Here is a 21,005-nt window from a genome sequence, read left to right on the forward strand (position 1 = left end):
TGTTTCTTTTTAAAGCTCTGAATGGTTTGGCCTCACCATACTTAGCCAAGCTGCTGACACATTGGGAGCAAAGCAGAGTTTTGAGATCTTCTAACCAGTGTGCACTCGAGGTTCTGAGGTCTAGATACTGCCACTGGGGAGACCGGGCTTTCTCTGTCGGGAGACCGGGCTTTCTCTGTGGCCGCACCACCGCTGACCTGGGTAAATTTAAATTAAAAACCTTCCTTTTTAGAATGGCTTTTGCACAACCAGCAGCAGTCTGACATTTTATTTGCTTCTTATCTGCAAATATTTTGGATGTATATTTTTTATTGATGAGTCTGTTTTAAATTTGTTCATTGTCTCATTGCCATAAGTTATTCTGTATTCTGTGTTTTTTATCTGACTGTGAAGCACTATGGTCACCCTCTGTGCTGTGGAAAGGGCTATATAAATAAACTTTGATTGATTGATTGATTGGTCTCTAATGAGATAAGGGCCACGATTATTGACCACATGGTGAATCATAGACTGAATCATAGAGGCCGGGTTAACTGTGCAGACAAACTTGCAGCAGTCAACAGGTGCATCAATATTGAGAATTTTGTGTCAAATCAACAGGTGAGACATCAATCCCTCAATGATTGAACTACATTTTACTGTACAGTACACTATGTTTATATATTACATCTACTGACATTTTTTGATTGTTTTGCACTTTATATTAATGTACACAGGATTCAACAGTTGCCTCCTACAGGAGGCTGAGAACATTTTTTTTTTTTCAGATGACCTGTAAACTGCTCTCATTCATATGGTCATTGAAAACAATGATATAAAACTAACATAAACTTGGGATAGTGTGCTGGCAGACAATGTTACTTTGCCACTGTGAACTTTGTCAGCACAATTGCCTTGAAAAACATAAAATAAGCATGAAGCAGTTGTGCACAGTACCATTTGCCGTGGTGGGCACGGCTTACCAAAAGTTAGCTTTGATAACCATTAATCAGATAACTGAAAAGTGCTAAAAAAAATGTATCTTTATTACAGATAACCGATAACTTTTAGTATTGATTTGGACGCGGCCACATCAGATTACACTGTTTGCTTCTGATAAACCAGTTTCACTTTAAGCGCTGCAGGGGCTGCTGGGTAAATTCAAGGATTACAAACACATAAGAATGCATGAAAATGAATGAATAAAAAAATAAACCCCCAAATACTTTCATCATTAGAAGGCAGTTTATCTCGGTATTAGATACACCGTCATTTACAAACTAAAAAAGCTGCTACTTTTTTCACACACTTTCAAGCCTGTGGCTTAAACACCCGAAATACATCCATGCATTTTTAATGCATTGATTGGCAGAGTAAAAGACATATAGTAAATATAAATTCTTACCTGTTAGTTTCAGTGGGATTCAGCTGAGATGCATGTTTGTAATGCAGACGGTGTGAAGAGTTTTGAAAAAGTAATTTCAGTAATGACCAATGTGCTTTATCAATTGAAATAATACTGTAAGCACAAAAACAAAACCCTTTGGGCATTCCGTTGAGCACGGCCAACCATGTGACAAAACATACACAGACATGAAACATGTAAATCGTGCCAAGTGTGCCAGTCAAAAATTTAAATCTTACACATCTGGCTAATTGAAAGCCATCAGTATGCTCCATTTGTGTGTGTTTTTGACTCCCACGTCTGTGTGTGTGTTTGTGTGTGTGCACATAAGGAAAGGTTGAGTAGATCAACCAGGATGAATCACACACACTGTATTCCAGAGAGACAGACATTTTTATGTGCAGTCTGTTTATTAAAGCCACCTGCCCAAGCGTTTGGGATAATAAATGTGTTTAGAGATGCAGCTCTGCAGCTCTGACTTAAAGCAATAAAGCAGTGGCACCGCTGCAGCACACAGCTGCTGTGGTCTTCAACGCAACCAAACACACTGCAGACCAGAACAGAAACAGTCATTTCCATCCATTCACCCATTTTCCAATGATGGGTCACAGCAGGTTAAGTATAAGGTGAGAAAGATGTTCCCTTGCGAGAGACATCTCACAGCAAAGGTGTCCCCAGACCAGATGGAATCTATACGTCTAATCATTCGAGCATGTCCTGGGTCTACCCCAGGGCCTCCCTTCAGTTAGATGTACTTGATAAACAATACAATACCTTGTCTGCCGCCTCCAAACATTGGTGTGTAAGGTTATAAGTGTCACTGAATGTCAGGCATCACTGCTCTCAGATGGAAAGTGCTTGAGAATGCACTAGATTTACCGAAACCTCAAAATAAAGGCACCCAGAAGGCATAAGTAATCATATGCCTGAGTCCCCGTGACATGAAGCAGAAGCAGATCCACTCTGAGCTGCTTCCAGAAATCACATCTCTTTACTTTGTTTCGTTGTGTGAGTCCAGCCATCCAAAATTTGGTTACTTGTATCTGAGGTCTCTGTCTTTTGGTTTCTCACCAAAAATTCCTGTCTGTAACTGTGATGCCAAATCAAATGTTGCTTTCTTGCTGTTTGGCTCTTACTCTTGGAAAAGGCTCTTAGATACTTAAATGTTCTTTCATTTTGTCAAATATCTCACTCCCATTGCCTCCGATTTGTACATGTACATTTGTACATTGCCTCCAAATGTACATTTGTACATTTTGTTAGTATTTAGACTGACAGTTTTTATAATTATGCCAAAAACTGAGTGAGAATGCCAGGAGAACAGTGAGGGAAACCACCAAAGCATCCAGGCTTCTGTGGCTGTGATTGGAGAAACTGCAGTGTGTAAAATTTCTGTTTTAACCCTCTGTGACAGCTTCATGGAGGGATTAAACAGAAGAGCATTGTCACACAAGAAAACCAACCAGATTGAGGCTCGAGTCTCCCACCTGCCTTCTGACAAATTCTGAAATTTCATGTCTTCATTGTAAGAAAATACTTCTGTCTACCACTCCACCATGAAACTGTACAACTGGTGATTCAACAGACAAAACTTGCACTGTGCATACGTTCTGCAATCACAGCCAAATGCAGGTAGGTCAGTGGCAAAAGAGCCGGGCTACCAATATATGGACATGGGTTTGATTCCTGGTCATGGGTCATTATACAAGATAATTCTTATGCCAGTGCACCCAAGTATAAATGGGGACCAGCTTTGGCTGGGGAATTAAACTACTCTGGCTCAGCAGCTCATCTACTGGCAGTCCCAGATTCAAATTAATTTCACTCCACAAAATCTGGAAATAAGCACCGGCACCAATAGAATTCAGCAGATATATAGGACTTGTGGATCCCCATGACAAAAGCACTATGCTCTTTACATTCATTAGTGATTTATGTACATACAGTTAAAGACATATTCATTGATTTGGAAATGTTCTTGTATCATCCCTCGACTTGTCTCAAGAAAACTAGGTGTAAAAGTAATTTGCTTTGAAAAATAATTGTGATATGCTGTTTGTCCAATTATTTATGGCCTATGAAAATGACAGAAATGTTTATATAAATTGCTGTAATAAGAAAAAACAAAGGGCACATTTTTTTATTAGAGTTTAACCCCTTGAATTAAAGTTTCAACCCCTTGAATAAAAGTTGAAGCTCAACAAAAATATAAACGCAACACTTTTGGTTTTGCTCCCATTTTGTATGAGATGAACTCAAAGATCTAAAACTTTTTCCACATACACAATATCACCATTTCCCTCAAATATTGTTCACAAACCAGTCTAAATCTTTGATAGTGAGCACTTCTCCTTTGCTGAGATAATCCATCCCACCTCACAAGTGTGCCATATCAAGATGCTGATTAGACACCATGATTAGTGCACAGGTGTGCCTTAGACTGCCCACAATAAAAGGCCACTCTGAAAGGTGCAGTTTTATCACACAGCACAATGCCACAGATGTTGCAAGATTTGATGGAGCGTGCAATTGGCATGCTGACAGCAGGAATGTCAACCAGAGCTGTTGCTCGTGTATTGAATGTTCATTTCTCTACCATAAGCCGTCTCCAAAGGCGTTTCAGAGAATTTAGCAGTACATCCAACCAGCCTCACAACCGCAGACCACGTGTAACCACACCAGCCCAGGACCTCCACATCCAGCATGTTCACCTCCAAGATCGTCTGAGACCAGCCACTCGGACAGCTGCTGAAACAATCGGTTTGCATAACCAAAGAATTTCTGCACAAACTGTCAAAAACCGTCTCACGGAAGCTCATCTGCATGCTCGTCGTCCTCATCGGGGTCTCGACCTGACTCCAGTTTGTCGTCGTAACCGACGTGAGTGGGCAGATGCTCACATTCGCTGGCGTTTGGCACATTGAAGAGGTGTTCTCTTCACGGATGAATCCCAGTTCACACTGTCCAGGGCAGATGGCAGACAGCGTGTGTGGCGTCGTGTGGATGAGCGGTTTTCTGATGTCAATGTTGTGGATCGAGTGGCCCATGGTGGCGGTGGGGTTATGGTATGGGCAGGCATCTGTTATGGACGAAGAACACAGGTGCATTTTATTGATGGCATTTTGAATGCACAGAGATACCGTGACGAGATCCTGAGGCCCATTGTTGTGCCATACATCCAAGAACATCACCTCATGTTGCAGCAGGATAATCCACGGCCCCATGTTGCAAGGATCTGTACACAATTCTTGGAAGCTGAAAATGTCCCAGTTCTTGCATGGCCGGCATACTCACCGGACATGTCACCCATTGAGCATGTTTGGGATGCTCTGGACCGGCGTATACGACAGCGTGTACCAGTTCCTGCCAATATCCAGCAACTTCACACAGCCATTGAAGAGGAGTGGACCAACATTCCACAGGCCACAATTGACAACCTGATCAACTCTATGCGAAGGAGATGTGTTGCACTGCATGAGGCAAATGGTGGTCACACCAGATACTGACTGGTATCCCCCCCCCCCAATAAAACAAAACTGCACCTTTCAGAGTGGCCTTTTATTGTGGGCAGTCTAAGGCACACCTGTGCACTAATCATGGTGTCTAATCAGCATCTTGGTATGGCACACCTGTGAGGTGGGATGGATTATCTCAGCAAAGGAGAAGTGCTCACTATCACAGATTTAGACTGGTTTGTGAACAATATTTGAGGGAAATGGTGATATTGTGTATGTGGAAAAAGTTTTAGATCTTTGAGTTCATCTCATACAAAATGGGAGCAAAACCAAAAGTGTTGCGTTTATATTTTTGTTGAGTATATATATTTCAATACCACTTTCGCAGTGAACAGAGGCAAAATTACCGAAAAATTGTTTCATTGTCCAGCTACTTATAGACCTGAGTTTAATTTTTACCTACATCACACACACATCTTTAAACTATGCCAGTGTGCAATGGGGCTCCCATTCTGAAGAAACTATCATCTTCTGCAAAAAAGGCAAAAACGTAATCCTCAGGCCACCAAAACAAACTTGAGTTCATCTTGAGATTCAACAATCCTTAAATTAATTATTATGTGTGTGCACCTGGCAGCACATTGGCTTAGTGGTTAGCACTGTTGCCTCACAGCGAGAAGGTCATGGGTTCAATTCCCGCCTGTGGCCTTTCTGTGTGGAGTTTGCATGTTCTCCCCATGTTTGTGTGGGTTTCCTCCTGGTGCTCCGGTTTCCTCCCACAATCACAAACATGTGTGTTAGGTGGATTGGCATCTTCGTGTGGGTGTGAATGTGTTTGTTTGTCTGTCTGTGGCCCTGTGACAGACTGGCGTCCTGTACCCAGCCTATCCCAGCTCTGACTGCGGGATAGGCTCCAGCCCAGTCCACATGATGCGGTGTCCTTCAGCGCGCCGCTCACTGGACACGCGTGCTGGGCCGGCCAGACACGCGGGGCCAGCACATGTGGACATAAGAACGCACTGCTTCATTCATGTCATTTCATGACTGTACGTCTATGACCATGGGTCATACACAGAGGAACAGAAGGTTCATACTTGTATTGTCCGCTTGATAAGAGGGATTAAATATTGCGTGCACAAAATCATCACCACTGTATTGTGCATGACTGTCCAACCGTGTGTTCCTCCTGACAGCAGGTGGAATGATTCATGGTTACCTATTTCGTTTTTGTTCACGGATTTTCTTCAGGTTTCTGCTCCTTTTGCCCAACGTTGTCTTATGTGTGAAGGGGCCCTGATGGTTGACAACTTTTTTTTTGTACATTACAGTACATGTTCTGTAAATGTATTTACATATTCTTACTGTATTTTTCAGAATTACTCTGCAACCACTGCTACCAGATTTATTTTTTACCATAAAAACTACAGATTTATTTTTTCCTTATTTATTTATTTTTTGTTTGTTTGTTTCCAGTGACTTAGCCATAGTTGGTGAATTGGCTGGTTTTTTTCATCCTCTTTCTGTTCTTTCTTATGTGCTATTTGTTTCAGTTTTGTTATTTCTGTTGTTTTTGTGTTGACTGTGAGTTTTAAATTCTTGTATGTTGTATTTTAATCTGTAAAGAACTCTGAATGTCTTTGAAAGCATTTTAGAAATGAATTTTGTTCATCCATGCTTCACATAGCTTTCCCTGTGTACTGTATTCAGTGTTGCTGTGGCTTGCCATCTGTTTTTTTTTTACGTCTGTTTTCACAAAGGTCAGTTACAGTAGACTGAAATCAGTAATTACATGATAAATGTGAATGCCACTTGTTTTTAGACTGCTTCCTTTTTCTGTGCTGCAATGCTGCCACAGACTGATGCTTGACATATCGTTGGTCTGTCGATCAGAGAAAGGTTAAGCGAAACCACTTTCTGTGGAAATTAGCAAAAATCAAACCTCTCCCACTGAAGTGAATCAAACAGGACTGCTGATACTGCATTTTGATTTAAAGGTTAAATGAAAATGAAAGCTACTCATTTGGCGATACTGCTGTATTATGATGAGAAACTGGCATATAGAAGTAAAGGTGTTGTTGAAATCTCCTGGTCTTAAAGAGAAGATCAAATGCAGAGAAGCTGAAAATTTGCATGCTCAGGAAATGCCAGGGATGCCATATTTTGAGCCTTGTTAAAGTCACATTAAAATGGAAAACATACAGCATTTATTAAGGTCTTTATACTGGTATATTACTATAATAAATAGTAAATTAGTGTGTCTGCTTTCAATTTTTGGACTTTCAATTTCTTGGGGAAAAGCAGATGACGAGTAACCTTTGTCTAGTGACATAACAGCGCCGACATTTTGGCCATGTGGTATTTCTCTGGGCATGGTGAAATAGGAAGGTAAGTAGTAGGTGGGTCAGTGTTGAGGACCCCGGCATCTGAAAAAAGGCCAAGGGGGTCAAGGTGTTGTTGTATAAGTTGTCCGCTTGGGTGTTTGGTATCTAGAGCTCAGGTTGGTTCTTTAGTGTGGTGGAAGCGGTAACTTAAGACATTGGAACATGGTCCTGGCCATGACATAACCAGTTTGGGCCAAGGGGTGTTACTGTTGCCATGGTCCAGATCTTATTTTCAGACTGAAGTAAAATAGATCTCTGTGTTAAATTGATCAGTTACAGGAAGTTCATCACTCACTTGACTGATCTTGCCAAAAACAGAATTACCATGACTGCGTTATGCATTATGACTCTTCTGCTTTCCTTTAGGCAATGACGCAATTTTCACACAAGGTTGTTCATTTGGTGAATTCAGTCTGGTTTTGCATACTGTACGTAAAGTTGTTACTACAGGTATTCATAACAAAATAATGTTGTTAGAACAGCAACAACATAAGCAAAACTGTATACACACTCTAAAAAATGAATACACTGGCTCAACATTAAAAATGGTAACAATTTGAATGGATCTTTTTAAGTAAGAGTCCTTGTGGGAAAACACTGAAAAAATTTGCAGAACTGTAGGGTCCACAGAAATTCCCAGTTTGTGAATTCAGACTTATCATGGCTTACCTGAACATTAAGTTGAAATCTTGTAGGCCAGTACTTACTCAGTGCTCAAGGCTAAATCTGGCCAGATTTCAAGATTGGACTGTTTCTCAGGAATTTACATGCAATCTGGCTGAAGGACTTGCAGACATGGACACAACATTATGATCTGAATGGATTGTGGGAGTTCTTCCACAATCACAACTTGAATTTGCAGAGGTTTGTATGAGAGTTGCCATTGACCACGGGAGGAGGTGGTTCAAATCTGAGGACAGTGTAAATATCATCCAAAGGACTCATTGTGCATGGTTTGATCGGAATTCTAAGCTGTACAGGGAGCTAAGCAGGTTGTGATGGCCCTGAGAATGGACAAGGAGGCGTTTGTTAGAAGAATATGTAATCAAGTGCCACACCATCTGTCACTGAGTGACCCTCAACCTGCTAACAGGGGTATCAACACACTTTGCTTCTCCAAATCTGCACCTCATGCCACTGTACCACTGTAGTTATGGTGAATGTTGACTCTGGCCTGATAAATACCTCTGCTGTCATGCTGGGCTGGCTAATTTGAGCAGTTGTGTAAAGCTGATCTTTCTACTGGGACGCTCAACATCTCCTGTTCCGGGGTTCTTGTGGCTACTTATTTAGTAAACTGTGAACCACCAAGTGGTGGTGACATTGCAAATGCCATGAAACATCTGAGAGCAATGGATACTCCAGGGTCTACTGCACAGGAGCAGAGCTCCTCCAGGTGGGTAGAAATGCTGTCCTCCTTGCATTACAAGCAATATCTGTTTCAGTCTTTCAGTCCTTCAGACTGGAAGAAATGGCTTGCTGTTCTCATGTGGATTGGAAGAGGTGACTGCATGGATTTTAACAACTATGGGGGTATCAAGCTGCTTTCTCAGCTGGCGAAAGTGCTTGCAAGAGTTATGCATAAAAGAGTTCCAGCTACTTGCTGTTCAGTGAGCAGAAAAGTGTGACTTCAAACCCAAGAAGTCAACCATTGACCGTATTCTAGCCCTGTGAGTACTCATAAAATGCATGCGTGAATATCACCAGTGCTTCTTCGCAGCCTGTGTCGATTGTTGCAAAGGATTTCATTCAGTTGATCATACTGCTCTCTGGGACACTCTAAGTGTTCATGAGATCCCCAGCAAGTTGCTGAATGTACATAATAGCCAGCCTATACACAGTTACTGTGAGTGTTGCATGAAGCAGAGGCAAAGACAGTTTTTCCCCATGAAAACTGGTGTTCCTCAGGGATTTGTTCTACACTGTTCAATGCTTGCATGGACAGGGTGTTTGGTAGGGGTATGAAAACCATTGACTTGGGTGCTTTTGCTGGTGAGGAAAAGTTTGCTGACCTTGACTTTGTGCATGATGGTGTAATCTATGCATAATCAATGGATGCTGAGACTGCAATACTTGAGAAGCTGATTGAGGAATCGGAGTACCTCGATTTGTGATGGTCCTGGATCAAGATTAAGATCCAGGCTTTTAATCACTTTCTGGACTCAGGAAGTTCATCACTCACTTTACTGATCTTGCCAAAAACAGAATTACCATCACTGCATTATGACTCTTCTGCTTTCCTTTCGGCAAGGTTAAGATCCAGGCTTAAAATCACTTTCTGGACTCAGCCATCAGAAGTGCATGTGTATGTTGTGAGAGTTTTGAACTTTTAGAGACAGTTACTTATCTCCCCAGTAACATTCATGTCTCTGGGGCCTTGGCCTTTGACACTGAAAGAAGCCTGGTTCCGTGGTGTCATGGATGCAGCGAAGTGCTGCATCAGTGCATGCTCCCAGACATGATAGTAATTCCAACTCACCCACTGCTGAGTAAATACTATGAGATATTTATAGTAGGACCAACTCAAGTTTAGTGAAGCAGTTAGTAAAGTAATTTAGTACACAAGAGGAAAAAAACATGTAAGTTGCACCAGAAAATAAGTTGCACTAGAGTAGATGTAGCACCTTTTTTGTGTATTTAATTTGGGATTTTTCTGCACTGGTGTAGTGTGTTTTTTTTTTAACTGACTTTTATTCTTTTATTAATGGAGTTTATTTTGTTTGGTGTTTTCATTCCTGGTAAAGTCCTATATGAACAGTTATTAGATTTATTATTTTCAATAACAAAAGTGTGACTTTTCAGTATATAACTTCTGTATAAATCACAAAACCTCCCAAACTAATACAAAAACAAACAAACAACAACAACGAAAACCCAAAACGATTTATACTCTGGAAAATATGGTGTGTTAATTGCTCAACAGGCTGGTGAAAGCTTTCCTCTGTAAACTGTTCCCTGAACAATACAGTGGTAAGGAAAATTTGGCAATGCTTGATGTTTTGCGCATTTTAAAAATAGAATTTATTTAATCATGTTTTTCTGTTTGTTTGTTTGTTTTTAACTCTGACCTTTAAACTCACATTGACATCAAATGATATTAATTAGATAAAAATGTCAATGACAAAATAAAGGAATGCAAAGGCACCATTTAGAATATTACAACTGCCTCATCACTTTTTTCAGCAAGAATTCTTCAGAAAAGTCAGGGGGTGTACAGTACAGTATACCGTATCCGTGCATTGGAACAATGGCCCCCTCCCCCTGTGCATCCCCCCACCCCTTTTTAAATGAACACTGGTGAAACACTCACCCTAAATTGAATTCTATTTTTTAATTAATACTGATTCAACACCTCCCTAAAATTAATAAATTTTTGATCCCAATACATTGTAGAAAGCAAAAAATATTAAGTTTTCATGATGCTTTTTCTTGATGATGTCATCAGTAGTCGCACGGCAATGATGACAATTTGCAATACGAGAGTTGCAAACAAGACAGAACAAAATTGGCATGGTTTGGCACTTTTATTAAAATTTATGGAGGGATGGGTATTTTGATGAAGCAAATATTGGTTGTACTTGTGCATCGTTCCATCCCTTCTTCAGGCAGATATTTGCACAGAACCGAGAGAGCGTTCCGACTCGAGAGTACAGTACGTGAACATTTCCAAGTCACTGAATATATTTTGGGGTTCATTAATATTGTGCATAAAGAAGTTTGGGGTTGTATGAGGAGCCACTAAAACAGACTGTGAGGACATCCACACTGCACAAAATAAAATCATGCCAAACTTTAATCAGAAGGAGGAAAACTGTAAGAACAAAAGCAGTTTTAAAAAGTCTCAGTGAATAGAATGCATCCTGAGAAGTCAATATCTGAAGCAGCAGTAGGGACTTTTTAAGTCAGTGTACTCTCACCAGTGCAGGAAGTGCCATCAAGCAGGTAAGAGCCATTGTCATGGAAACCACTTCTGCATTCACAGTGGTACCAGCCGGGCAGGTTGACACAGCGGGAATGGTTGTGGCACTCAATCAGGCCCTCTGCACACTCATCGATATCTGCAGAAAACAACAAGCACATATGGGGTGGCATCAGCATCAGCCCAAATTGCTTTCCTGTCTCCAAACATGAACCTGAAGCGACAGTTCGTGTGCACAATTCGATTATCTTTTCCTTAATCTGTGCTAATTGCTGCATAAAAGACCTATTTGAACTGAGTGACGGGAGTTGGATCGGAGATCACTCACATTGAGCCTCCTTCACAGCTCGCCATATGTGCCGTTATGGGCTGTCTACAGGTGAAAAAATGTCAAAACTATGCATGAGACATGCACATCACTTCCATTCATTAATCCTTTTATTTCAACCAATAATTTGCATCTTTTTTTTTTTTTTTTACAGAAAATGGAACAACTTTAACTTTTGACCCCTGTACAAACTGAAACTGACCTTTGTCACCATTATTGCTGTTTTTACCTCATAACTCCAGAACATTCAGTCATAGCTAGTCCAAAAATTGTGATGATCAGACAAATAATGTGATATAGATTTCAACATGACTGGAGCATTTTTCCATTTTGAGCTCTGTAATTCTTCAATGACTCCTAGCTGGCTACAGTTACCACCCTGAATGGTTATTAAGCTTTTTTTTTTGTAGGCCATGGTACACTGAGACTGGATTCTAAGTGTCGTTTGGTCACCTTCAGTGGTACTGAAAACCTGCTTAACCCATGGACTGAACGTAGTAATACAAACAATAAACTGCTATCGATCAAAACGTTTTTTCCTCCCAAAATGAGACGTCCTGCGCTAACCTGCAGCCGGCTGAGTTCAGCTCAGAGGGATAGAGTGACATTCATACCATTGTGAATTGTTTCTGTGAATTTTTCTGTAATTTATTTCTGAAGCATGGCCCAAGCAGAGGGTCACCCCTTTGAGTCTGGTCTGCTTGAGGTTTCTTCCTCAGAGGGAGTTTTTCCTTACCACTGTTGCTCTGGGGGTTGGTAAGGTTAGACCTTACTTGTGTGAAGTGCCTTGAGGCAACTCTGTTGTGATTTAGTGCTATATAAATGAAAATAAATTAAATTGAAAATTTAATTTGACAAAACTACAGATTTTGTTTATTTCTATTTATGACCAGAGATCAAGGATCCAGTGACCAATTTCATATTTATTTACTTTAAAACTAAATAAAATTTTGTTGACATAGAAAACCTGTAGATCAGGGGTGGGCAACGAAGGCCGAGACACTGCAGGTTTTCCTTGCAACCAATCACCTCAGCAGGTGGGTTGCTGATGAGCATCTCCCTTGAACATAAACACCTGGTTGTCAATGAAATCACCTGCTGAGGTGATTGGTAGCAAGGAAAACCTGCAGTGCTTCAGCCCTTCATGGCACATGATTGCCCACCCCTGCTGTAGAGCCTACTTTTAGTACACAGAAAATTCACAAGCGGTACAGATAAGGGAATTGATAAGGAAACGGATCGATAAGCAGAAATGGGAATGGCATCGATATCGATAAAATCTGATTAATACTCATCCCTACATACGATTCGTACAGGCTGATGATGAAATAATATTCCCCATGCCTTGTGCACAACAGCTGTGCAACCTGTACGTGACAAGTGCAACAACCATACTATTTCACAAAGTTTCCCCAGATACCTGCCTTGTTGCCCCCGCCCCAAAAACATACCGCTCCAATGACTGAGGGTGTTGGACCGCGATTCTGTGTTTCACAGCTGTGAATCTTGCGGAATCTGGCAGTCCGTGACTCACGCAACAGGTCGGTTTCAGCAGAGTTCTGGTCTCAGGAGCTCAGCACTCACAGTGTAAACACATCTTGTGGAGTATGGACAATAAGACAACATCGGGGCACAGCAGAAGTCTGTCACAGGTGCTACACCTCCTCTAGGTAACCCTCTCAACTTGGGAGAGTGTATAATCATCAAAATCACCTGTGAGCTCGCTAAATTAATGCCATTCACATCCTCGCTTTGCCATTCTTTACATATGTTGTGAGACAGCAGAACTCTGCTGGCACCGCGGTGCATTCTGGAGAGCGCAGGCAGCCGCCAGGGGCATTATGGGAAACACTGCAACACAGAATAGGCAGGTGATAGAAGCTGAAGAGAGGCACAACGTGATATTGGCTTTGCTGACACCCTAGTCGGGAGTGATCACGTGCGATCGACATGCGTTACAGGTACTCCTGGCTGTTGACACCGGATAATTGCAAGTAACACATACCCCTCACTGACAGGACATACACAGATCATGTGTGTCAGCTGTATGATTGGCGCAGGCTTATGATGAAATATTTCCCATGTCTTTTGCACAACAGCTGTGCAGCCTTTACGCGACAAGTACAACACCCATACTCTCACAAAGTTTCCCCCAGATACCTGCAGCACCTCTGCGAGTTGCTACTCCAATACATGGTGTGTGTTGCGTGGTGAGTTGTGAGGCAGGCTTTAGATGGCCATCATCCCTGCAGCCTGTTTGCGGCAACCGAGATCAAACACTTTTACATGTCACACCATTTCACAGAAATGTTTTTTTCCCATATTTGCATATTTTATTCACCATTTCTTCCATTTGTTCACTCTGTGCTTTGTCTCCAGCATGAATGCATGTTTCCAGCCTCGAAGCATGAGGTGCTCACTGCATCACAGGACTGTAAATGTCTGTTAGCCATTACATATGCTGTGAGCTCCACTGCTCATCTTGTGGCTGCGAGAGCCACTTTGTGTGCGCACGGTTTGAGCATGACTTACAGTCATACATGTTTATCAAGCTAACTATCAAATTAAGACACACCTGGAGTAGCTCCAAATTTCCATGTGGGTAGAAAATTGTGTATCTCGGTTGTCCACACAAGAGCAACAAAGACCTGATCTCTTTCTGGGCTTGGATTTGAGGATGTATGAATTTGCCTATCCCAACAGTCATAGGACAAGAGGCGCGGTTCACCCTGAACAAGATCTTAGCCTGTCACAGGCCAGATATAGACAGACAAACACAACCACCCTCTCAGTCACACCTATAGTCAATTTTAAAGTTTCCGATTCCAAACCTGTGTGTCTTTGGAAATGGGATGATATGGCAATATTGAATTGGGGGGGGCAACAATAATTGTAATGCATAGAAAGACTTTCCCTGTCGTTATTCATTCATGCATTTCCTACTTATTTCCTACTTATTCCAATTAAAGATTGGGGTAGTTGCTGGAGCCTATCCAAGTGGTCACTGGGCAAGAGGGAGGGTACACCCTGGACAGACTGTCAGTCTGTTGCAAGGCTTCAGTCTCCATGACTACTGGATTTACAGTTCAAATGAGAAATCATGAGAGTTGCATTCCATTACTCAGTGGAAACCCTGACATTTGGCTACTGTTTGATTTTGTCCTATTGAATTGTGGCATTACTCAAGGTTCTGTTCTGGCTCCTAGTTTCTTCACTGGTTCCATGGATTGGATGTTGCACTAGGTCTTTATGTAGCAGGTTGGGTGGCTTTGAAGGTGAGAAAATGTTCACTGATCATGACTTTGTGGACAATGCTGTGACCTTTGTGGTACCAGTGGAAGTGCTGCACTTGAGCAGCTGAGTGAGTCGTTGGACGATTTTATTTGCAATTTTCCTGGAGAAGATTAAGATCTAAGTGTTCAGTAACTTCTTGGACTTGATCATCATCACTCTTTCAGCACCTGAAATTGTCAAACTTATTGATGCACTTATCTTGACAGTGACAGTTATGTCTCTGGAATGACATGCAGAACAGTGTGCACACACTGACGTTAAAAATGTGAGGCGTGCCTCCGCTGACCATTCACAATTTACACACTCGTTTATTGACAATTACAGAGCACAGGAAGCCTGTTAAGAAGCTCTGCAGCTCACCATCAAGCAAAAAATAAAAATAAAAACATTAATAATGATAATAAAAACACATTTGAATGTGCACATCCCCAAATGTGCCCGCTCTGGTTTTCGTTCGGAACAATTACATGAATAAACTATTTAAACACACATACTGTGCAGCCTCCAGTGTGCATTTGCACACCACACATGATTCAAACATTGATGGAATGAAAATGTGTCCTATTAACAGAAATAAACTCATCATGATTAGTGCACAGGTGTGCCTTAGACTGCCCACAATAAAAGGCCACTCTGAAAGGTGCAGTTTTATCACACAGCACAATGCCACAGATGTCGCAAGATTTGAGGGAGCGTGCAATTGGCATGCTGACAGCAGGAATATCAACCAGAGCTGTTGCTCGTGTATTGAATGTTCATTTCTCTACCATAAGCCGTCTCCAAAGGCATTTCAGAGAATATGGCAGTACATCCAACCAGCCTCACAACCGCAGACCACGTGTAACCACACCAGCCCAGGACCTCCACATCCAGCATGTTCACCTCCAAGATCATCTGAGACCAGCCACTCGGTCAGCTGCTGAAACAATCAGTTTGCATAACCAAAGAATTTCTGCACAAACTGTCAGAAACCGTCTCAGGGAAGCTCATCTGGATGCTCGTCGTCCTCATCGGGGTCTCGACCTGACTCCAGTTCGTCGTCGTAACCGACTTGAGTGGGCAAATGCTCACATTCACTGGCGTTTGGCATGTTGGAGAGGTGTTCTCTTCATGGATGAATCCCGGTTCACACTGTTCAGGGCAGATGGCAGACAGCGTGTGTGGCGTCGTGTGGGTGAACGGTTTTCTGATGTCAATGTTGTGGATCGAGTGGCCCATGGTGGCGGTGAGGTTATGGTATGGGCAGGTGTCTGTTATGGATGAAGAACACAGGTGCATTTTATTGATGGCATTTTGAATGCACAGAGATACCGTGACGAGATCCTGAGGCCCATTGTTGTGCCATACATCCAAGAACATCACGTCATGTTGTAGCAGGATAATGCACGGCCCCATGTTGCAAGGATCTGTACACAATTCTTGGAAGCTGAAAATGTCCCAGTTCTTGCATGGCCGGCATACTCACCAGACATGTCACCCATTGAGCATGTTTGGGATGCTCTGGACCGGCGTATACGACAGCGTGTACCAGTTCCTGCCAATATCCAGCAACTTCACACAGCCATTGAAGAGGAGTGGACCAACATTCCACAGGCCACAATTGACAACCTGATCAACTCTATGCGAAGGAGATGTGTTGCACTGCATGAGGCAAATGGTCACACCAGATACTGACTGGTATCCCCCCCAATAAAACAAAACTGCACCTTTCAGAGTGGCCTTTTATTGTGGACAGTCTAAGGCACACCTGTGCACTAATCGTGGTGTCTAATCAGCATCTTGATATGGCACACCTGTGAGGTGTGCTGGATTATCTCAGCAAAGGAGAAGTGCTCACTATCACAGATTTAGACTGGTTTGTGAACAATATTTGAGGGAAATGGTGATATTGTGTATGTGGAAAAAGTTTTAGATCTTTGAGTTCATCTCATACAAAATGGGAGCAAAACCAAAAGTGTTGCGTTTATATTTTTGTTGACTGTAAATGCAAACACATGGGTGCGTTAAATGCTCAGTGTGTCTCTGATGTGCACATCACTCTGATGACTTCTTGTTTTCACACTATTAACGGTTCCGTGTCACCTGTACACATTGGAGATGGCACAATACCTATAGAAATGTGTGTACGCCAGCCAGGATTTTTGTGTGACCCACCACACATTTCCACGCTCAAGGCACTTTTGATACATCTGCACGTGGGTGTGGAGATGGACTTACGCCAGGTTTTTGTGGGTATGCACGCTTTGTACATGAGGCCCCATGTGCCTTAATGCTCAACAGCAACTGAAAAAAAGGGAAAGGTGACGCTGACACAGACCACCAGGCTTATGAACCATAATTTGGCCTGATTGGTTTCAATCATGACTCTGGGCTGCTCTATCGCGTGCAATACCACTGACCTATGATCTGACCTGACAGGTAGTTAAGTAAAACTTTGCTTTCAGAGTTGAACTTAAATGTTAATAATTTGTGTGCAATGACAGCCATGAGTAACACTGTTGAACCTGAAAATCTTCTCACTGAATAATGACAGTAATTATCTTTATACTCCGAGATCCAGAGCTCTGATGATTCAAAGTGTAAACACAGGGATGCCAGGAGAAGGTAATGGAAAAGGTCAATCAGTCCTCAGTCAATCAGTCCTTTAAGAGCGTTTTGAAGCATACATGTAATGAAAACTCATTTCATTTGCACAAAGTCAGTAATTCCAGTTAACTAAGGGTTCCACAAAGGTATTTCTTCATATGTTCATGGGAGTGTGAACAACCTTTTGCATCTTCGTGTGAATACGTGACCTTGCTAAGGTAAAAGGTACAAAGTGTGAGATTACACACAATCTCAGTCCTCATCAATCATTCTAACAAGCAGAGGTGGACAAGCAGCCGGGCACATTTCCTCCTGTTTCCTTCCATTACAATGGAAACCAGAACATTTCGGACTGTGAGCAGGGCTTCACATAATAGGCTGAAGTGTGAAGGACGTTGAGTTTTAGGTCAGTCAGGAACAGGGAATTGTCTGCACATATGAAACATATTTGTGAGAGAATCTGGCTGTTACCCATTCTACGCACGGGTAATAAAGACGAATTTTAGCCGTGTCATTGTATATTTCATGTCACTTTAGTTAAGGTGTAGTAAGTGCGCATTCAAATAGCTTTATTGTTAATTTATTTCCTTTTTATTTCCTTTATATAGTGCCAAATCACAACAGAGTTGCCTCAAGGTGCTTCACACAGGTAAGGTCTAACCTTACCAACCCCCAGAGCAACAGTGGTAAGGAAAAACTCCCTTTGAGGAAGAAACCTCAAGCAGACCAGACTCAAAGGGGTGACCCTCTGCTTGGGCCATGCTACAAACATAAATTACAGAAATAATTAAGAGCTTCTTACCAGGCTTCCTGTGTTCTATATTTGTCAATAAACGCGTGTGTAAATTGTGAATGTCACACTGTCAGCGGAGGCGCACGTCACCTTTTTAACAACAGTGTGTGTGCGCTGTTCTGTGTATCAGCCTCACACACATGCTCTGTAGCTCCCACAAACATTTCCCAATTTCATAATTAATCTGTTTAACTGCATACCGAATAAACCTGCTGGGTGTCTCCACGTAATTTCCAGTCATCTATAGTATAATTTCTTTCCTGTGTTCATGTTGTCTGATGTGATGTCGTGGGGAATCCCTGCTGAAAGGGCCTATTTACATGAAATTGCATATTTTAATGGGGTGTGGCAAGGGAAGAGGTTGGTTCCATGCTTAATTCCACGTTCAGTGGGATGTACAAACAGAACGTGCGTGGATCCATGCCCATGCACACTTTGATACATCTGAATATTTTTGTGCTTACGCCAGTTACTGGGTTTTGGCATATGTCATTTTTTTGTAGGAAATCCATATAAGTAAGTAATCTTTATTTATATAGTATCTTTCACAGACAAGGGAAGTCACAAAGTCCTTCACAAAAGGCATGCACAGATAAAAATTCTGTGAAAAATACAATTAACATCACAATAAAACATTAAGACACACAGTGGTCATAAAACAACCCTCTCACTACTATGGTTTGAATGCCTGGAGAAACAGATGGGTTTTAAGTTTGCTCTTAAAAACATCAACACAGTCCAGTGAACAAAGAGACAAAGGGAGATCATTCTAGAGCCTTTGTGCAATGGCCTGGAAAGAGCGATCTCCTCGGGTCTTAAAGTGGGTATGAGGGACCCTCAGAAGGTTCTGATCCACTGAACTGGGGCCCCCGAGATAGGGACATAACAGGTCTCTAATGTATGAGGGAGCCTGGCTGTGCAAAGTTCTAAAAGTCAACACCAGGATTTTAAAATGAAAACGAAACGACACTGGGAGCCAATGAAGGGACTTTAAAATAGGAGAAATATGAGTCCTTTTGTTTGAGCGAGACAGCAGCCTTGCTGTAGAATTTTGGACCTGCTGCAGATGGGACAGCTCTTTTTTGTTTAGTCAGGAAAACAAACAGTTGCAGTATTCCAAACGAGAAGATACAAAAGCATGAATAATCAACTGAAGATCATCTTTTGAAACAATTGATCATCTTCCTCAACTGGTAAAAACAGTTTTTGGTTGGTTGCTTGTTAGCTGCACACGTGGGCAATGACAGAGACACCTGTAGAGGTGTGATTGGGAGGAACGGCCTCCCTGATCTAAACCCGAATGGTCGTTTGTTATTGGACTTCTGTGCTAGTCACGGACTGCTCATAATGAACACCATGTTCGGACATAAGGATGCTCATAAGTATACATGGTACCAGAGCACCCTAGGCCAAAGATCGATGATTGATTTTGTGATTGTATCATCTGATTTGAGGCCGCATGTTCTGGACATTTGGGTGAAGAGAGGGGCAGAGCTGTCAACTGATCACCATCTGGTGGTGAGTTGGATCAGAGGGTGTGGGGGGGGGGGAGGACTTTGGACAGACCTGGTAAGCCCAAACTGATAGTGCCGGTGAACTGGGAACATCTGGAGGAGCCCACTGTCTGACAGATCTTCAACGCACGCCTCCGGCAGAGCTTCTCCAGCATCCCTGTGGAGGTTGGGGGCATTGAACCAGAATGGGCAATGTTCAAAGCTTCCATTGCTGAAGCTGCAACGGGGATCTGTGGCCTGTAGGTCTTAGGTGCCTCAAGGGGCGGCAACCCTCAAACACTGTAGTGGACACCGGTGGTCAGGGAAGCCGTCAGAATGAAGAAGGAGTCCTTCCGGGATATGTTATCTCGGAGGACTCCAGAGGCAGTTGCAAAGTACCGACAGGCCCGAAGAGCAGCAGCCTCTCCTGTGGGGGAGGCAAAGCAGCAGGTGTGGGAGGAGTTCGGAGCAAACATATTGACCTCAACTGAGGATGTAATCTGGTGCTGGAAGGAACACTTTGAGGAACTCCTGTATCAGACCGGAGCGCCGTCTATAGTAGGGGCAGAACTGGAAGCTGATGGAGCATTTTCATCAATTTCCCTGGTGGAAGTCACTGAGGTAGTCAAACAACTCTACAGTGGCAAGGCCCCAAGGGTTGATGAGATCTGACTAGAAATGCTGAAAGCTCTGGGTGTGGAGGGATTGTCTTGGATGAGATGTCTCTTCAACATTGCATTGAGGACTGCGACAGTGCCTAAGGAGTGGCAAACTGGGGTGGTGGTCCCCATATTTAAATAAGGGGACCAAAGAGTGTGTGCCAACTACAGGGGCATCACACTACTCAACCTCCCTGGTAAAGTCTACTCCAGGGTGCTGGAAAGGAGGGTTCGGCTGATAGTTGAACCTCTGATTAAAGAGGAACAATGCGGGTTCCGTCCTGGTCGTGGAACAACCGACCAGCTCTTTACTCTCACAAGGATCCTGGAGGGAGTATGCCCACCCAGTCTACATGTGTTTTGTGGACTTGGAGAAGGTGTATGTCCGGGTACCCCAGGAGATACTGTGGGAGGTGCTGTGGGAGTATGGAGTGTGGGGGTCCCTTCTCAGGGCTATCCAATCTCTGTACTCACAAAGCGAGAGCTGTATTCGGGTGCTCGGCAGTAAGTCTGACTCATTTCTGGTGGAGGTTGGCCTCCACCAGGGCTACGCCTTGGCACCAATCCTGTTTGTGATATTCATGGACAGGATATCAAGGCATAGTCGGGGGGGGGGGGGGGGGGGGTTCCAGTTTGGTGGGCTCAGGGTCTCATCACTGCATTTTTCAGATGATGTGGTCCTGTTGGCTTCATTGGCCGGTGACCTCCAAGAC

General features: G+C 42.7%; 1 protein-coding gene across 1 annotated transcript in view; it reads right to left on the reverse strand.

The window, feature by feature from the left end:
- Positions 1–21,005, reverse strand: part of LOC117500647 (protein kinase C-binding protein NELL1-like) — a 905,329-nt gene that overhangs the window by 77,822 nt on the left and 806,502 nt on the right. The window contains exon 13 of the mRNA XM_034159400.1: positions 11,138–11,278. Coding sequence (XP_034015291.1) covers positions 11,138–11,278 — 141 coding nt within the window. The remainder of the gene's footprint in view (positions 1–11,137; positions 11,279–21,005) is intronic.

Source organism: Thalassophryne amazonica, chromosome 2 (genome assembly GCF_902500255.1).
Source record: "Thalassophryne amazonica chromosome 2, fThaAma1.1, whole genome shotgun sequence".
Taxonomy (NCBI): Eukaryota; Metazoa; Chordata; class Actinopteri; order Batrachoidiformes; family Batrachoididae; genus Thalassophryne; species Thalassophryne amazonica.